Source organism: Lepisosteus platostomus, chromosome 12 (genome assembly GCF_059453375.1).
Source record: "Lepisosteus platostomus isolate fLepPlt1 chromosome 12, fLepPlt1.hap1, whole genome shotgun sequence".
Taxonomy (NCBI): Eukaryota; Metazoa; Chordata; class Actinopteri; order Semionotiformes; family Lepisosteidae; genus Lepisosteus; species Lepisosteus platostomus.
The window spans coordinates 40,812,083-40,832,314 of record NC_142622.1 but is presented as its reverse complement, the minus strand read 5'-3'; the positions used below and the strand labels follow the sequence as shown (position 1 = coordinate 40,832,314).

Genomic DNA, 20,232 nt, shown 5'->3' with positions numbered 1-20,232 from the left:
TTTAACATGTGGTAATGCTTTTTTCTCTCTCCAAAACTGCCTGCCTTAAGGCGTCTTTGGAAGTTTGTTTTTCCCCACAGTGGACATCATGATGCCATCTTGACTTGCCAGTTGCTGCAGCTCATTGTGTCTGGCATATTTCATAATTGAAGCTTTCCTGTCCTGTCTTATGGATTTTTGTACCTATGACAAGAAGATCATAATCATTTAGTAATCAAAACAGACCAGTTGAAACCTGGGTTTGACCTGTTGTTTATTTAGTTTTTAAATAGAGCTTATGCCCTGGAGCTTATTCAGGTATACATTTCTGTTTTCTGTTTTGTGTGAAAGGTAAACTGCATGGATTCATTTATGAAGGTAAATTTCTTTTAAGCAAAGTGTGTGCAAAATACCAAATTGGAGAACATGAGTTTAATATTAATGACTTAATCTCTTCAGAAGTGGAAATATATCTGTTCAATTAACTGTTTTGGGGACATCATTAGTTTAGATGGCTAGATGTAGACACCTTAATTATTCTACTGTAAGGTTTTTTGAGACCATGAGTGATCAAAGCTGTGCACATGTGTTTGCAACTAGTAGCTATGCACTTCATTAAACTACCAAAAGGAAAAAAAATGAGTGTTGGAAGAAGTTGTCTGAGGTCATGAGAAGGCCAGATGAATCCAAATGAATTCTGGGGTTTCCTTGGAGGTCTTCTTGAGTGATGTCTTGGTGGAGTCTGCACAATCATATGGTATTGTAGTACCTGGTATTCATAAAGGAAAAATCAAAAGAATGGCAAAATTACTTTTAAAACCATGTTATGTTTATAACTGATTTGCCAGGTTCAGGAAAATTTGTGATCTTGCCAGAGCTTGGATGGGAATGAGTAGCAGGCTTCATCATACAAATAAGACCTAAAGGCTTTATATTAAAAAAAATGTATCTAGTAATCTTTTAAGGCAGGTTAAATTTTCCTTTTTGTGTCAACTTTTAGAGCCAAAATTAACCTCTATAAGCCAAAATAGATACTAATCAGATTTTTTTTAAAAATTCAATTGAATTTTGTCAATGCCCATTCCATATATGGTTGATTTTACAAATATTTCCTTACTCCATATTTTCTTTGTCATTTTGGTGTTTTACTTTACATTCTAAATAGGCATGCTTTGTTCAGACCACTTATTAATTTGAAAACAAATGGCTGAACAGCTGGCCTAATTTCAGACTGCTAAAGCTTTTTAAACTTGTTTTGGGTTATTCATGTACAGCTAAAATCTAAAACTATACTGGTAATGTAAAAATGTGTGAAGTACAAGTCCTCAAAATTCAGAAATGGGCATTTAAACCCAAGGTCATTCTTGAGTTTAGAAGTTTTTTTTTTTTTTAAACCAGTAACTAGTGCAAGTTGCCACAGGGGTTTGTGATTGTTTGGGGCCTGTTAAGTGTTTAATAGTTCTTGTTCCTACATGTTAGATGGAAAGCTTTAATCAGTTAAAGCTCTTATCCACTTGTTTTAAATCACTTCTTAAATGCATGGCATCTGTTTAGCTTTGTTCATTTCTAGCACCAGTACACTGAAAAACATCAGTTCAGTGCAGTGTAAAAAAACTGTAGCCCCTTCTTTTTGAATGTTGAAATGTGCTTGTTGTTTTTTTCAGGTCCCCTCTACAGACAGGAATGCTCTGAGCTCCTTATGGGGCAAGCTGGCCTCTGAGATCCTAATGCAGAACTGGGAAGCTGCAATGGAAGACCTCACAAGGCTGAAGGAGACCATTGATAACAATGTAAATTTTTAAGTTGTCTTGCTTGGCTTCTGTTTTAATTACACATGGGGCATTTTTATCCCCATGAACTAGTTTTCGCTGTATGCCAAAAAATGAAATTTAATTGGACCATATATGCTCCAGCTAAGTACTCCTTACTTAAAAAATTGTATTGCCTTAATGTATTTTCTTTTACTCCTACCAGTCTGTCAGCTCTCCACTCCAGTCTCTCCAGCAGAGGACTTGGCTGATCCATTGGTCACTCTTTGTCTTCTTCAACCATCCTAAAGGCAGAGATAACATCATCGATCTCTTCCTTTACCAGCCACAGTAAGTAACGCTAAGCCATTGAAATTATTGTCACTGTAAGCCCACTACGGATACGTGCCAGACAGCATCTTTCCATGCAGCACTCCCAATGAGAGTTGAAGTTTGAAAAGTAATTGGAGAGGTCTTTTTTTTTTTTTGCTGCTTGAAGAACTGCAGTTGAAGCGGCCTGAACTTTGGTTCACAGGAGTTTGGCAGAGCAGTGATGGGTTTCAATTGTGGTTGGTGTTACAACACTTCCAGTGGTTCCATTGGCAGCTGCTGTTGACCTCCAAGTAATGATGTCAACTGAGAAAGTCTTTTAAAAATATATTAGTTGGTGATCATCGTGAGTGGTGGGGTTTCCAGGTATATTGTCCAGATGTCTGAAGTGCATTAAACCAACTTTGCCTCTGAAGTAATTATTGATTTGTGTTTGCTTACATTGTAAGTATTCCTGCTTATGAGGCTCATTTGTTTGATAATTGTAAAGTATATCTTTGGATGTCGAATGTGTCCATTTATTATGGGATCATTTCTTAAGACATGGTGAGCTATAGGGATTTTAAACTATACCTTTTTTTAAGAGAACAGTTTAATGTTATTGAACAGATGATTATACTTAATGTAAACCATCACGCTGGCTACCACAACACAGAAGGCTCAAGTATTTGGTTTCCTGTTTAAAAAGAAGGAACATGCTTTTTTATTGTAGCATATGAGAAAAAGGGAAGAAAAAACAGTGAAACCTGCTTAGTAATTACTCTTGAGCAGCTCAATACAGCTGTCTGGACAGTGGCAGTTCACTGTGATTTGCAGTTTCACAGTAAAACCACATACTTTTTCCAAAAAGACCTTCACTTGAACATGCTTGCTTTGGTTGCCATCCAGGTTAAGTGACCAATGGATCTGAATCTCTGAATGTTGACGTGTTGGCAGAGACCTTGCCTAGGCCACATGAGGCCCTGTCCGCCTACTGCATTGCTGGCTTCTGAAGAATACCACTGAAATTACTAGACTTCTTAGCCCCGTCACAGGCTGTTTTAATTTGCTGTTTGGACTCTGCCATCAAGTTCTGTTAACTCTTTTGCTTCTGGCCGGTACTCCTCGGTAGGGAGATCTCACAGTTGTGTCTCAACGTTTCCCAACTTGTGTACTGGTACTACAAGAGCTTGGATGATGACAATGTGCGTAATCTATTGATATGAGGATCCTGTTCGAAATATTTGGTCCCACATTCGTTTCTCTCTCTGTGGTACTTGATAATTTGATGTCCTTATTCCGACTTTTGGGTCTCAAAGACATACCAAATATTTGTAAATTACCTCTTTTGCCTTTTCATATCCTTCTCCTGAGGTTTGAACAGGTGAGGGTAAAGATTAGTTCTGGGCTGAAAAGTAGAAAGTAAAAACAGCCTTTCAGCTGTTAGGCCCATCTTTCTTTCTTCCTTGGTAGCCAGTTGAAGCAGCTCCTAACTTGCCCCTCTTCAGGTTTGAACCATGTCAATAGTAAAAATAGACTAGTGTCCAGCTTTTGCTTGTAGGTTTCTGAATTTCCTTAATCAGGCTTGTAAATGGTGTGACATGCTGTTCCTTTTTGCATTATGGATCTTTTATTTAGTTCATAGGAAGTATTTAAGCCACCCACCTACCCAGCCCACCAAGACCATGCTGTGGTTTTCTAGATGCTATGCTGGCAGAGGGTGGGAACTACACGAATACGGGAATTTTAAGCTTCTTGTACAAGGATATTATGTGGATACATTTTAAAAACATATACAGCAATTTTAAGACATGTAGTTGGTCTTTATGCTTCCATTTCAGCAGCAAGCATAAGTCCTTGGTAAAATGGGTGTACTTATTATATGACTCATGAAAACACTGAGGAATTACGGTTACACAATATTGGAAAACCTTTATGTAAATTCCACGAAGTATCAGATTATTGTCCTTGACTATGAAAAAATATTGTGGATGATACTCTGGTATTAAAAAAAATTGATTACATCATGTATTGTGACATCAGCTTCACCTGAATTTTACACTCTGCCAGGGATTTTGTTTGTGCGCTGAAAAACAAAACAAAAAGTAAATGGTTTGGAAGAAAAGCAATACCCAAGATTGGGTATCGGGCAGTCTGATCTAGCCAGGTTCAAGGGCAATTAGAGAAAGAATATTGTCACTAGATGACCTATGATGTAGGTGCAAAGAGGAAAGATAATACTTCTGTAATATTATACACACTCTTGGAGAGTGGAAGCCAAGTTCTACTTGTTTTGCGTCTCATTTTTTCAGATGTGTCATGAAATAGGAACTGTGCACTTTGCTAACATAAGTGTTTCGGGCAAAAAAATCCTCTACTGTTGTACATTATACAGCTCCACATTATACAGCTGCATTCTTGAGATTTTAGTGTAGCAGTCTCCAGAGCAGCTTTATTATATCTTTTTCTATAAATTGTATACCTGTGACATTTTGATTTGTCTGAATCATGTGTATACTACTGTGACTCATCCAAGATCACACAATGTCAGAGCCCTCTTTTGAGATGAAGGTGCATATTATTCAAGAGGGCAGAAAGCTGTGTTGGGGGAGTAAGCATCATATTCAGACATATACAGATAAGTGGAATTTTAAACACAATATGATGGGATATTAAAACAAGTTCCTGTTTTAAGATGTTAAAATAAATGCTTTCTCTTGGTGTCCTTCTGTTTTTATTTTTTTATATCAATTTCTTTTGTGTTGTACTGAGTGTAGCGGGCCTTCTGAGCCAGGAATAATAATAATTGCTTACACTTATAGAGCCCTTTTCTGGACACTCCACTCAAAGGGCTTTATAGGTAATGGGGATCCCCTCCTCCACTACTACCAGTGTGCAGCCCCACCTGGATGACGCTCCCCACACATCAGCTATCAGTGGGGAGGAGAGCAGAGTGATGAAGCCAGTTTATAGATGGGGATTATTAGGAGGACATGATTGGTAAGGGCCAATGGGAAATTTGGCCAGGACACCGGGGTAACACCCCTAGTCTTTTCAAGAAACGCTCTGAGATTTTTAATGACCACAGAGAGTTAGGTCCTCGGTTTTATGTCTCATCTGAAGGACGGCGCGTTTTTACAATATAGTGTCCCCGTCACTATGCTGGGGCATTAGGACTCCCGAAGACCACAGGGTGAGCGCCCCCTGCTGGCCCCACTAACACCTCTTCCAGCAGCAACCTTATTCTTTCCCAAGAGGTCTCCCGTCCAGCTACAGACCAGGCTCACACCTGCTGAGCTTCAGTGGGTTGCCAGTTGTGCGTTGCAGGGTGATATGGCTGCTGGCCTATAATCTTGATATCAAGTACCAGTGTTTTTATGGGGTACCTTTGGGATGTAATGAAAGTTGGTGTGAACTGTGTAGTGTCCAGGTGGCCAAATCTCTGGAAAATCAGCTGTTAGCAGTTCCAGTTCCCTGAAATTGCTGAAAGGTATGTGCCAAGTAAGTTATCCCAAGTTCATTTACTTACCATATCAACTCAAATTGAGTTGCTGATTTTCTGTTTAGAAGAATGTACACTAGTTATGGCCATACAATAGCAATGGCAGGGTGCAGGCATCCTCTGTAAAGGGTAGTATTAATTGAGACATAACTCAATTTCTTTATATCAAATTAGCATGTTGCAAGTTTACATTTGAGTTTTGCATTTACATTGCCAATCTTAGATCGGAAAAACACTGACAATGCTTGTAAAATATTTATCTTCAGACTTTCCTTTGTTTTCGCTTTTCACTGTCCATCTAAGTTATACAACATCTGAGACCTCCCTTCATCCACGAACATGTTTTTCACTCCCTCTGTGTTTCATGGTGGGCTGAGGGCACTCCTCTTGAAATTCTTCTGATGGCTTCCTCTGCTCCATTATTATCCCATCTGAGCCACACAGAAATAGTTAGGCTCGTGTCATACCAGACTTTGTGTCAGACCAAATGACTTTGCTTGGGGGGGAAAAAAGCTGACTCGTGGTAGTACTTTGCGTCTGATGCTTTTTGTTTCTTGTTGATTGTTTTTCCAAAGGGTTTCTGTACCATGACCCGACTATTAAACTCCTTCTCCATTTCGTTTTTTTAAAGTTTCTGCTGACACCTGAACACCTTTTTGTAGATCTTGGGCAATATCACTTTTCTATTTTGGCAGGAGTAATGGAGTAGATCTGGGATTAAATTATTATTCTAATCAATGTAAAAGTAGCCATTGTTTTGCATTCTCTAAATTAAGTGCACATGTATCATCTGACAGCTTCTCAGTTTATTCTTGTGCAGTATTATCTGTGTGGTCATGATCAGGAGTGAATTTAAATCTGTCGTGATAGTACTTGTCGCATTTGGAAAGGCTTATGGTTACTTTAGAGCCTTGATATTTAAAATAGTACTCCAGATTGTGCCTAAAGCATGTTTTTGTATCACAGGTATCTAAATGCCATTCAGACCATGTGTCCACACATCCTCCGCTACTTGACAACAGCTGTCATCACAAACAAGGACGTAAGAAAACGGAGGCAAGTCCTCAAAGATCTGGTTAAGGTTATCCAGCAGGTGAGTGAAAACCATGCTGTTTTTTTACCTATAAATCAAAAAAAGCAGTTAAGGTGTGTGACCTTGGAGCTGTTTTTTTTTAACTGAAATTAGACGTCATTTGTGTTTGTTTGCATATGGATGTTAGCTTAACATAATGTCAGTGGTGAGCCATTAGTCTAGTCTTTTCTATGCTTTTTGTCAAACAATCAAATGCATCAGTACCATGGCATGCTACTTGATGCTGAAAACTGGGATTTTAGGAATATGTGACGAGCTATTCAGTCCTGTTTTCAAAGACCATTCCCTGGCTTCCTTCAAAAAATGACTGGATGAGACCATTGGTTAGATTTGGCTACTACCAAATTAGCTTGATGGGCCAAATGTCATCATTGTAATCTTTCTTATCTTTGTTCACAGAAATATTTCAACATAATCCTTAATCATTCCTAGAATTGAAATTCAGTCTCCCAAAAGATACTAGAAGCATATTTAAAATGCTTTCTCAAGTTTGAGAACTAGTGATGGAAATGTCCTTTTAGCATTACTGTTCAATCTTGCCTTGCTACCCTGTGGGTAGCAGCTCAGTGCAGAATCCCTTGACTCATCTGCATATGTGCAGCGGCCCAGGTGTTGCTGAAATTAAACCAAAGACTCGGCAAAGGCTGAAACGCGAAATGACAAAAAAGTCAAAACAGCCCTCTTTTAGAAAATGTGGGTTAGCGGTTTTTTTTTTAAAGATGGTAACAATTTGTAAGGTAGTACTGGATTTCTTTACCTTGGGAGCCAGTACATTCCGGCTAGCTGATGTGCTCTGCAGGTGCTTTTCTCCCAATGCATTCCATCTGTAACATTCCTAGAGCTCTTCTTTGATGGAAATATTATTTTAAAATTGTATCCTATAATAATACCATTAACATAACTTATCATCCAGGTTGTGAGGGTGGGGAGAGGATTTGTTTTGGTACAAAATGTGCAGTTCTGCTGGCTACAGTAGAAAGGCAAATACTTTAGATGAATTATTTTAGAGACAAAACTATTTATCTAGTGCTTCTCGCACTCTGATATGGCATATGATTTATTTAGACAAATGTGGAAGTTTCATTATAAGTATGTTAGCAGGTAGTATGTAGACGGGTGGTTAGGTTCACGGGCCGAAATATTTGGAACGCCACTAAATGTTTTGGGACTCGGCTGTGAGCAGTAAGAACAACTTGAACAGGATGTGGCATGCTTTCCACACTTGTTAGAAATAAGTGCTGAGGTGTTATTTGGGTTAATGGTGTGTGATAGTGAGTGCGTACTGCAACGGCTATTAGTTAACTGTAGGATTGAGATCTTGGTCTTGTACAGACCGTTGAATGTAAAATAAGTTAGTCTAATACTCCTCAAACCAAATACAGATGCTTCCTAACGTTCATGTTCCACAAACCCTTATGTAAGTTGAAATTTCTGAAGTCAGAACACTGGTAAGTTTGCTCTTAAAAATGTTACAGCGCTGTAATACCAAATTACTCCTCACTTTTTCACCCACGGTGCTAGAATGTTTATCAGCTATGATTCAAAGGGAAGCACTGCGAACGCTCTGTAGAAACTATTCCAGACAACACGTGAGAAGATATGAGGCAGCGCATAACAGGACTGAAGATGCTGACCTCAGAGCACAAGCTGTCTGCCTCATTCCTCTGCATGTCAAGTATTTCTTGTGCTATTTGAGACTTTTTGTTATTACTCTATGGAAACGTTTTACGCAAATTGGATTTACATAAGTCAGGGACTGTACTTGCCACTGTGTGTATTCTTTTGAGGCATGTTGTGAATGTGCAAGGGAGATCATAATATTTTCCCCTTCTGTGTACCTTGTTGTATATTTGTACACCACTGTATATTATTCCAAATGCTTACCAGGATATTGCTCTTAACCACAGCAGCCTGAAAACCTCTTATTTAAACCTCTTGTAACCTTTTATTTAGATGGCCAATAAATGCTACAGTACAGTAGTTCCTTAACTGTGATAAGGTCAACTGCTTTGAAATGTAAATAGGCGTTGTCTATGTAGCCAATTCATTTAATCATTTAAATATGTTTTCATGAATTCTTCATCCCCCACTTGGGGTCTTCTCGGGACGTCTGTCTTGAATGGTTTTCGAAGCATGTAAATTATGTAAATTTGGGCCGCACTTTTTAACAATGTGCTCTTGCCTGGGGTTACATGTTATTTCTGTCATTAATGGAGTTCAGTTGGAGATACTGGAAACGTATTGCACATCTGGGCTGTTAACTCAATGGTCTAGGGTCAGTGATCATAGTGTATGTATGTGCAAACTTAATAATGCCTCGGATTTGCATTACAGCAATGTGAGAGGAAGAAGTAGCTTGTACCACATTATTCTAAGTTGAAATAGAAAATCCAGCTAATGTGTGGTCAAGCTGATGTTCCGTTCCTAAATTCAGATTTAGTTTTGCAAGTTATAGGATACCTTTGAATGTTTTGAAAGACTACTTTTACCCAGTATATGTTTCAAACAGTGTAAGTGTATGTGCATATGAGTGTGAGAAAATTCTGAGGTCATTAAAGGTTATTATCTTGAAGGTTTTAAATACTGTGTTTGGAAGAGAAATTAGGTTTTTCAAAGTATGATCCCATCACGTTTGAATTTTACTTTTATCTGAGCTTTGAGTCTTTGTTTTAATAAGAAATAACTAATTCAAGTACAGCAACTGTAAACAATGTCCCAAGAGTTTGAGGTACATTGTTAAGAAGGTTTTATTTTCACTACGAATCTGAGTCTGTTCTATTTTGAATGCAGTGAAATTCTTTGTTTTGCAAACTAAAGCATTCCACATCCTGAAACAGCTTAAGATGTCTTATATCTCTGAATAGCAGTTACCAGTTTTTAACTTTATAAACTAAGGACTACCTCCTAAATACCATGCAACATTACTGTGCTATTTCGCCTTTCTCATCTTAAAATGGACTTTTTTTATGGTCGTTGTTTTTAAATAGGTGTCTAAAAAGTTAAAGGATTTTATTTTGAGGGGGTTATCACCATCTTTAAACATGTCACACATGTTTAAAAGAGAATTTCGTTTCTGCAAGAGTCTGGGGGCCCCAGTGGTCTTGGATTAACAGTCTTTATTCTTGTTGTTAAGGAGTCTTACACTTACAAGGACCCAATTACGGAGTTTGTGGAGTGTCTCTATGTGAACTTTGACTTCGACAGTGCCCAGAAGAAGCTGAGGGAGTGCGAGTCGGTAAGTGCAAGCTTGGCACAGTTATCCATTTCTGAGAAATGTTTTCTTTTTTTGTTTATATGGAATGTGACATGGTAAACTGTTCACTTTTTTTGTTGAAAGGTTTGTAGTGCTCCATTGTACAAAAATGCCATTTTTATTTTAACAGAAGTGTCGTAAAGAGACTACCTTCAAAAGAGGGATAGTAGTCATTCTCCCTTTACAAAAAAACATGTCTTGATGATAATGCCATACAAGTTTTCATTTGTTGTTTTGTTCTGCGCAATGGCTCCTGTCTGTGATCAGGTATAACAGTGCAACTTATGCTCTGGAGCTGATTCAGTTGAAGTTTAGCTCGACTTCAGTTACATAGTTACACTTCACATTTTGACAGACTTCTTAATTTGTGTAATAGAATGGTTTGTTCCACCTTATTTCAACCAGTACTGATTTATATGCACCATATTTGTGATGCTGATGGGAAATGTGATTATATCTTATGACAGACTTTCCGGATTATTAATCACTTATTCAACATTCACTGTGCTATAATAAAACAGAAGTACTGGTCATGGTGTCTAAGAATTTAAGCATTTTTCTGCCCACAATCATACTGGAGGTTGAAAACAGAGACGTGCTTGTTTTTGCACCAAACACATAGATTTCTCCCTTTCTGGAACTCCTTCATCTTCTGTACTGAAGGTCTACATCAAAATGTGCCGCTTTGACCAGCCATTGACTAAATAATACATCAGACTTTTTATAGTTGTAGTAAACATCATTACTCATCTTCTCAGTTATTGGTCATGCTGCCCTTTTGCACTCTCCATGTTTTGCTTGTGCTTATCTGGTGTTACAAACTGTTTGTAGCTCTGTCAGTTATGATTCATAACTGTTCCTAAGTGTCCTCTTGGTTCCTGAGTCATGGTTACTGGCTCTGCTGGGCTCTGATTGTCCCATCTGGTGAGCACTTAAGAATTAATGCTTCATTAGCAAAGAAGTAGAAAATGCTAACGCTTTCAGAAGGTCATTGAAAGAAGAACTATCTTCCTTGAAATAGGTACTGAGTAATACCTTCTTGCCACTAATACTCCAAGTAAAGATCTGAAACAGAAGTTTGTCTATAAACACACTCTTGACTTTCCCATCATCTTGTAAACTGGAGAAAAATGAATTGGTTGTTTTGTCTTCTAATAGATATGAGTTGTGCATGCATTATTATATCATGCATGCTTTGTGAACGGTCTTTTTTTTCTCCTCTCAGGTTGAGAAAATGTTTCCTTCCAGTTCAGCTCTCTTTAACAAACGCAAGGTTTTGTTATTAAATATGGCTTGATAATTGAATCCAAGTAACATTTTCCTGCAAAAATTGTGAATAGAAGTCTTTATCTGTGTCATCCCACATTTCACACCCTTTTAACTGCAGTAAAGGAAAAAGATAAGTTGATATGATACACTTAATGATATGGCAGTATATCCGCTTTCTGTACTAAGGGTGCTTGAACTGCACTGTAGATCTCACTCTAGAGTTAGAACAGGTGGATTACTGGTTGACATGTAGTTTGTATCCAACAATAACTGTTTTACATTTTCTGCACCCTGATTTTTATCTTTACTCACGGGTAAACCAGGAAGTAGTTTTTCTGAATGTTTTAACGATTTTGACCTCCATAAAGTGCAGACTTGAAATTCTAACTTTAGACTACTTGTAGCCTTCTTATCTCCATTTCTTAACATTAGAAGTGAGGAATATTTGACATGATTAAAGTGTTCTTTCAAAGTATAGGTTTTCAAAGCCATTGGCTTATAATGCACTTAACATTTTTTTCATTTTTCATGTCTGTCAGTAGTGAACATAGAAATAACCTTAACTAATTTCTAGATTACTTATGACTGTTTTACTCAATAGTTGCTATGGATAAGTGCAGTTACTCAGAACTTAGTGCACCCTTGCCTTAGTGTTAGCTTGTTGGGACATTTTCTTCTCATTTATCATCAGAAAGCTACCAGTAGTGATAAGTTAAAATCCCCTCGTAACTGATATTGGCTTGCACAGGGTTTCTGTTGGAGCACTGCTTTTCTATTTGACTTGTATATGTGCATATGAAGTCCAGCCACTGTAAGGGAAGGTCTTGGAAAATATTAAAAATACAAATTATATATATTATATAATTTTATTGATGGCTTTAATATGGCACATGGAATGCATTAAAAAATAAGAAATCCAGCCTAATCCATTACTACAATATACATTGAGCTTTTTCAGTACCTAATGAACTTTTAAAATGAAATTAAACCGAAGGAAATATGCCAGATGAAGTGTTGAAATTATTTGATTGATGTTTTTACGCAAAAACGTGACCCATACCAGATATTCACACTGAAGAATTCTTATCAGTGCTATTTATACTTCAAATTAGTTTCGTGATGTGGGTGTTTGCGGAACCTAAACAGAAATTGTGATGCCAAGCACCAAATTTTACTGAACACTAGTAATAAAAATGACATTTTTTGCAAGTGGTTAATTAGGTGTAACCTCTCCCAGGCTTACCTTTTCACCACAGGGAGAGGCCATGTACACAGATTGGTGTCACCCTTGCTGTTCAACAGGTGTTCAACAACAATCCCAACTGCAGAAGTTGGCCAGGGCTTCACATAGTTAACCTTGAGAATTTCATATTCATTTAGGGAGCCTGTCCATCAGTTTTTTAAAACACCCACAACGGCATGAAAGTGGCCATAAGGAACAGTTTTAATAACTACAATATGGGTTTCACTCGTTTTAAACTATTTAAATGACCATTCAGATGTAGTTTCTTGTCAACAAATATTTTGGCTTCTCTTGTATGAACTGGTATCCCGCTGTGCTTTCACAATGATTTCCCATAAACAAAACGCTGGGGAAGCCATCAATACAATTTTGGAAATTTGGGCAAAGAAAAATTCAGCATTTGCTAGGTAAAAATTCACTACTGAGATTCTTTTTATTTAAAAAGCATAGAAATAAGATACCTTTGCTATATTTCAAATAGTCTGTTGCCTGCCCTTTCAGTACAAAACCAAAGTTTTAGTTTATCTCGGGCTAGAGAAGAGGAGATGATTTATCATACTAACGTGACCTATTCGTATGTTTAACATATTTAACACGGAGGATGACGCATTGTTCCTAGTTCTTTTTCTCTCGTCAAAAGAGTGCCATGTAATTTATTTGATATGTGAAATGAGGAGGCAGCACTTTTTCTGAATATTGCTGTCTGGTTCTGTGCCTGATCTAATTTGACTGGACTGCAGTTCTTGCATGTGTTTTTTCAAGCAGAATAGCTGTCAGATGTTGGGCTAGCATTTCAGCAGTAAATGGGGCTCATTGCCTTAGATAGTATAAAAGGCCACTTTGTGCCTTTTCAAAACTAGTTCATGTATGGCTTTAAAAATCCCAGATGACAGTAATTACCATGCTTAACTCTTCGCATTTTATCAGCTTAAGATAAACATGGTCAAACTTGAAAGACAAAATGCTGGATAGCGACATGCAATTTGGATTCTTTCAACTGTAATGGTAGAGATAACTGTAGAGAAAACTGAAGCAAATGAGAGAAAGCACTGAAATTGTAGACCTGTGATGAAAATAGACAGAAGTCATTAAACTGATACATATGTTTGTTTTTGTACTTGTGTTTGTAAAGAATTTGTGTTAAAGACAATTAAACTTTGTCTAGGTTATCTAAAATTTTGTAAATTTGTGTTATGAGGGTGAATGATTGAATAAGTGAGGAGCTGTACATTGTTTCATGTATAGTACTTGCCCTGTGAAAACGGTCAAATGAGACATTTGGATCAGCTATTGTCAATTAGTCAGTTCAGTTGAAATCTGTGAAAAGATTAATGTTGATAAGAAACTGTGGTGAATCTAGTAGTGTAGTTCATTCCATACTTGTTTGATGTGGAGACTCTGGAATTCACAGATTGTGGTTGAATTCATATGGATTGAGCAGCTCAGGATTTACAGATAACTTTTTATATTCAAAGGACTTTCAGGTTTTTGCCAAAATAAACTGCTTTGTAGCTTAATGAGTCCAAAATGTCTTGCTGGAATTACTCTTTTTAAATGAATTACAGCATTGTGGTGTACAATATTAATCACATCAGAAAACGGACCACTTTCTCAGTTGTTTTCCCCCATAGTTTAGTAAAATATTTTTTACTCTATCTGACAAAAACAATAAAATATGAAGCTGAATGGAAATGGAGCCATAGTTATTAGGCTTAATTTACATTTTGCATAATCAATATAAAAAATAGCACTTGTTGCTTTATAGTACTGCATGTATATCAAGTCTTTGAACTGTATGGTTTCCTGACATTTGTTAGTTTTTTTTATCCTGTTTTATCTTGCTTAAAATAACATGATTCAGGGCTATTCTGCTCCAGCATGTTTCTGTTCTTCAGCATTTTTATTGACAATGTACAGCTATTAGTCACCTGTATTTAAATCTGGATATCAGCATTTTCACCTGTTCGTTTTTCATTTCGGCTATAACAAAGATTACTTTTGCTACATTTTTTCTAGTTCAAATGGGTTTATAGAATATCCTTTAACGCACCGTTGGCTTGTTTGTGTTGCAGGTTCTGGTGAATGACTTCTTCTTAGTGGCTTGTTTGGAAGACTTCATTGAAAATGCCCGTCTGTTTATTTTTGAAACTTTCTGTCGTATTCATCAGTGCATTAGCATCAGGTGGGTACAAAGAATGTTGTCTTTTTTTTCAGGTCATACGGTAGGCAATTGTAAAAATGTGGTAAACAACATGCCCTTTTAATATATTGAAATCCAAGATTGTGCAACATGTACAGAAGTATAACCCCTTCTTTATTATTGTCAGATACATGTTTGGAAAATGTTTTATTTTGCACTCGATACAGATGCATGTTTTTATAACACTTTTTAAGGTTTCACAGCTTCAACGTTGTCAGATTACAGTGATAGTAACATTTTGCGTGATTGCAATTTTCCGAGAGGTCACGCAGTCTCTTACGTAGTTACCATTAAGTTGTTTTTTACTTTGTGTATTCCTGTGTCTGACTACATGCCGTAAGCTCATATTCACAAGGCATACACACATTCTCATTGATATTCAGATATTATAAGATTAGAGGAGGATAGCAACAACCTGTCTGTATTGCTCCTGGATGGAGCCAGCTTTTAAAGTGAAGTTCATTACATCTGATAAGCAAGATGTGCAGCAGTTGTCAAATATCATTATTTCTCTGTGGGAATATACCTGTCATATACAACCAAAAGGTATTTATGAATTTTTTTCTTTACATAGTTTTTTTCTGCAGGGAAAAGATGATCCTCCTGTGTGTTGGCATTAGATGATTTATGAACCTTAAGCAATTGCAGATAATTTTTCACCGAATATACTGTAAGATCAAAGGGAACATTGTCAAAAAGTGTACTTTTTGAAGTGTAGACATCTAACCTCGTAAAATGCAGCCGGTGTTACATTAGCATGGGCCATGGTGCAAGCTCTTCTGTTCCTGCTCAGCGACGGGGGTCCCTCTTATCACTTTTGTGCTTTCTGGGGGGTGGGGTTCTGAGGTCTGCCTGTCATATTTTTCACTTTCTGGGGGAGGCAGGGCTTAGGATTGGCCCCCAGTGCTTCACCACAAGACCCCCGTCAAAGCTTGGCCAAGGAGCTTTTGCATTTCCCCCGCAATCTTGTATACAGTCTGTGTTGAAGGGTGGCAAAATGTTCTTACTGCAGTGATGAGCGGGAGAAAGAATAGAGTCTCTCAGTAAATACATCATTGCTTGCACTGTTGTGACCTATAGTGTACATGCTTATGTGCAGTTTATATAGAGATCATCTGTCTATGGGACACATTCTCAGGACAGACAGGAATGCCGGAATTCTGCATACGCAAAGTATCCGAAGAAATATTATCCAAAGTTATGGTATTTGCTTTCTTGATCTGTATAATTAAATATGTAACCTGGAAAAGGAATCTCATGACGATCACACCTCTCCATTACAAGGGCATCAAAGGGAGAGCATGAGAATTGGTGAGCCTCATTGTTTTATAGAATATATTTGGGGAACAAAATGTCTCTGCCGATTCACAAGAAAAGTTACGTTCTGTATTCTGTAAAATGAAGACTGTTAAATGAATAGCAAAAAATGCAGCAGGAACTGGGGGGTTGAAGTGGTATTTCCATCTTGGTTATAAAAGGTTCTAGGAAATCTGCTTTTATGTAGATTACACAGCCTAGCCCATGTAAAAGGTTTTTTTTTAAGGTTATAGCACAGTTATAATTAAGCTTAAACTCTGGTTAAGTAATGGCCTCGCAAACAAGCATTTATAGCTTAACGTAAAGCAAGTATTACCTAGCAGTGAGCACTTCAGAACCATCCTACCCAGATACTGTTTTGTCATAGGAGGTTTGGTGATGTTTGTCCTCTCATTTTTACTCATTGGCATAATATTCATTCCTGCTCCACTGCTGAAATTTGTCATTTTAATTCCCTCCATATACACAATAAATATAATGAAAATAAATAGATGCTGTGGAAATGGCAAAACTCTGTTAAAATCTCTTATTCCAAAGTATTCATAAAATGACTGAATTAGTTCACTTAGTGAGATTTCTGTGGCTTTCTTGTTCTTGCAGTGCCCAGTACAAATCCACAAACTGTTTAGCTGTCACTTGTATCCAGAGTGATTAAGAAGGCTTACTATGAGAAAATACAATGAATTAGAAATGTATAAAGAATTGGGAAATATCGTTGCGTAATAAGACCTAAAAAGTTTTAAACACGGCAGTATGTACAAAATAACTACAATTTATGAATGACACATTTTACTTTTTTCCCCTTCAATCCTGTTGTCGTGAGCGCAACTCTATTGATCTTGGTTAAATACGTTTAAAATTCAGCAGAATTTTAATTGATTAATGATATGCTGTTCACAGAATATACACTGATATCCTATTCTTCTGCCTTGTACACAGTAATGTCTTATCAGTCAAGACCTTTTATATTTCCACAAATGTGCAACAAAGAATGGGTCCATACGGTTTTCAACACAAGCAAAGCTGTTTTCATCGTAATAAGGCTTATTTTAAATGTGTGCATTTTGAGAAAATCCAGTGATTGATATTACATTATTTTTGCACAAATGTAAAATCTAACTGAATGAAGCGCTCAGTCCTGTTTAGTCTCTGAAAAGCCTCTGGCCAGTTTCTCGTTAATTCCACTGCAATTTTTCTCTTGCGGAGCAGTCCAGTGTCTATTGCATTCCGTTAGTGTCTTTTGCTTACTGTCTAGTTTGACTTATTAAAGTGGTAGTATATTAGGAAATTTTGCAAACCAGTGCATATTGGCATGTGTCTTCCAATTGTCTTCTAAGCCAAACCGGGAATAGAGGTATGGCAGTCGGATTGGCTTTATTTTATTTGAGGCTTAGCTCGTTTGTTTCTCTACAATGATGACTAGTTTGTTTATTTGTTTGTTAATGGTTTGTTTTGTTTGAAACCAGGCTGCACAAATTTAAACTTGGATAGTCACCAAACCCAAAGAGCTGAAGCTGATTGTGCTGAGCGTATGAGCATAAAAAAGGAAAAAAAAAAAAGTTGAGCAATTGTCTGTAATTAAAAAATTATAGCAATTGTCTATAATTAAAAAAATATAGGAATTGGCTGTGGCTTTGTCCAGATTAGAACTGCTTTTGAAAAATTCAAAAGAACACTTGCTCCATGGCATTGAATTTAAAGAAAACAACAGGAAGGTTAGTTGGTGAAATATTACTGTTATGAATATATTTTTCAGCAAAGCAACTTTTACAAGCAAAGTTAAATACACTTACACACGCATGATGCGGCTCCAAAAAGTCTTGTTATTTACTTGTAAAGCAACAGACATATGTAATTCTCAATAATAGTAGAGTACATACATTTTTTGGGGGCTTGCTTGTATTCCAAAGCACAATTCAGCCTAGGTTTCGTAAAGCTCTGTGGGACAGTCAGTTGTAATCAGGATGCTGCTAGGTTAAGGGCTGGGTGGCCTTCAGTGGGTAATGGCTAATAGGCAGTGGTTCCATGGACCATAATTTTGAAAATTTCTTGTGGCCAGCCTAGAGACTTGACTTAATCTCTATTGAACCATTCTGCGGGGTTTTGAAAGGGCCAGGGCCATCACACCAACTTCCCTTCCTGAACTTGCTCCAGTGGAGGAATGCTAGTTTTCTTTCCGCTATATGTGTATGTAGTGTAGTGGTATCATTAGGACCTGAATGGTAGCTGACTGGTGCTGCATCCAAAAGTGTCCCAGTGCTTTACTGACCCTATATTAGATACTGGGCCCAGGTAATTTCAAGAAGTGTCTCGTTTCCTAGCGGATCCTTCTTTTCTTTGATTGGTCCTAATTTCAGTACAGCGAACTCTGCTCAATGCAAAATACAACTTTGCAGTAGATGAAACCACCTTGTATTCATTTAAATCCGCAATCCTTTTTTTTGTTTGTAATTTACTTTAAATGTGTGTCTTAAGTTTAGAAAATAAATTATTGTCCTCTGCTCCTAATAGAGCCATTACCCTCCAGATTCAGCAAGCGCCATATGAGATTTTCCAGTAGTTGATGGGAGGCAGTTTCCTCCTGGTTCCCATTATCGTGGCATGGCAGAATAAATAGCAGAGTAACAGTGATGCACTTCTGCTTTTAATGAGGTTTCATAACTAGTAGTCAAGCATCTGCAGCAATTCTTTAAACGTTTAGCCTAAAGCACAAGCACTTGACAGCTGCAGCTGCTAACAGGTTGCTTCACCTCAAAGATTTATTACATCCTGTAAATAGCAGAAAACTGCAACACTTTTAAAGTCCAATCACAGGTGATTTAGACCTCCAGAGATTAAATCCATGTTTAAAGTTGCAGTGTAGTTTATAATGTTAATTATGCATAAAACAGAAAGTTTGCTTAGGTTTTAATCTAAAATGTCGTAGCAGTTTCTGAACAGCCCATCGACTTTAAAATAAATGTGTGCAATTTACAAACTCTTTGCACTTGTTTCCGTAAAATGAAAAAAAAGTGCTCATTACATTTAAGCCCTTTAATGTTCTCCCCCAAGTCCTACATTTAAGAGCAACAGATGTGCGATGTGCAACAAATATACCATACATTTATTTTCCAAAGACTTATAAAATGTACCTTTGTGCTGAAGATAATGTATAGCCTGAGAATATGATTATCAAATTTCTATCAGGAAAATTTGCAAAGCTGTAGAATGTCTGTATTCAAGGTTGAAGCCTGGAATATGAGAGGGTTGTGTATAAATCTCAAATTGCAGATAGTCTGGAATTGATTAGGAGTCCTAGCTTTTTGGCAGTCTCCCTGCAATTGGATCCATTTACTCGTTAAAGACCACAAAGGTTAGTGGTAACACAGAACGAGGAAGCTGAATTGTGATTTTAATTTTTTTATGCTCTTCTCGGCCCAAACTTCAAAAAAGGAAGAAAATGCAATAAACTAATGTAGGGATTTTCATATAGTGCATGTAGAAGAAAAAAAATCTGTGGTGGTTATTTTTCTATTCCTGACAGATGTTTAAGTTTTTGTGTCATTGGCCTTACGCTTCAGAACTCTTGGCATCCAGGCAGCGATCAGGATGAATATGAAGTTTATTTTAATGAGGGCAGTTTTATAGTTATTTCTAGGGCCTGGAGCTTTTGTTGACCATGTGATCTTAGGGCATGGGTGTCAAACGTGGCCCACGGGCCGGCTCTGGGCCGCCAAGCTCTTTTGTTTGGCCAATGTGGCAGATGCGGTCAGAGCCTCAACCGGGCTTCAGTGTCTTGTCTGAGTTTGGAGAGCCCACACAGGAAGCAGGCGCACATGGCGATGTTCGCCGGGGACTGTTACAGTAACACGGCGCCCCCCGTGCTTCTCTACCTTTATCCAGCTGCAGCGCCTCTTTCTGATGTTGACGCAGATCTGCTTTCACGGAGTGTGCCTTAGCACAAAGATGGTGGAAAACCTGACCCTGTGAGACTTCTGTACCCACTTCCTATAAATGGATCCGTATTTTTAGGGTTATTGATCTCAAGGAATTGGTGGTCCACGTTTTCAGTGTTTGTCATCATCCGGGTTCCGTTAAACCTTGCGCTTTGCTCATTTTGTTCCCCAGCTCTAGAAAGCAGCTCGCCAGATTTTGTAGCTTACAGTTGCCGTCGCAGGCACTGAGTGTTAGGTTCACCAATTCCTGAAGCCAAGTTCAGGACCTCCTCACCTCCTCACCATTCCCAGAATGCTCTTAACTCGCAGTTCACTGCTACAGTTTACTAGTTGATATCTGCACTAATCTGACTTAACAAAAGTAATTGTTTGCAAACTGCTATG

At 37.7% G+C, this 20,232-nt stretch overlaps 1 protein-coding gene across 1 annotated transcript in view; it reads left to right on the top strand.

Moving 5' to 3' along the window:
• LOC148651529 (eukaryotic translation initiation factor 3 subunit E-B) overlaps positions 1 to 20,232 on the top strand; it is a 48,800-nt gene that overhangs the window by 19,100 nt on the left and 9,468 nt on the right. The window contains exons 6-10 of the mRNA XM_088601914.1: positions 1,644 to 1,769; positions 1,954 to 2,078; positions 6,505 to 6,631; positions 9,765 to 9,866; positions 14,469 to 14,578. Of these exons, the coding sequence (XP_088458040.1) occupies positions 1,644 to 1,769; positions 1,954 to 2,078; positions 6,505 to 6,631; positions 9,765 to 9,866; positions 14,469 to 14,578 (590 nt within the window). The remainder of the gene's footprint in view (positions 1 to 1,643; positions 1,770 to 1,953; positions 2,079 to 6,504; positions 6,632 to 9,764; positions 9,867 to 14,468; positions 14,579 to 20,232) is intronic.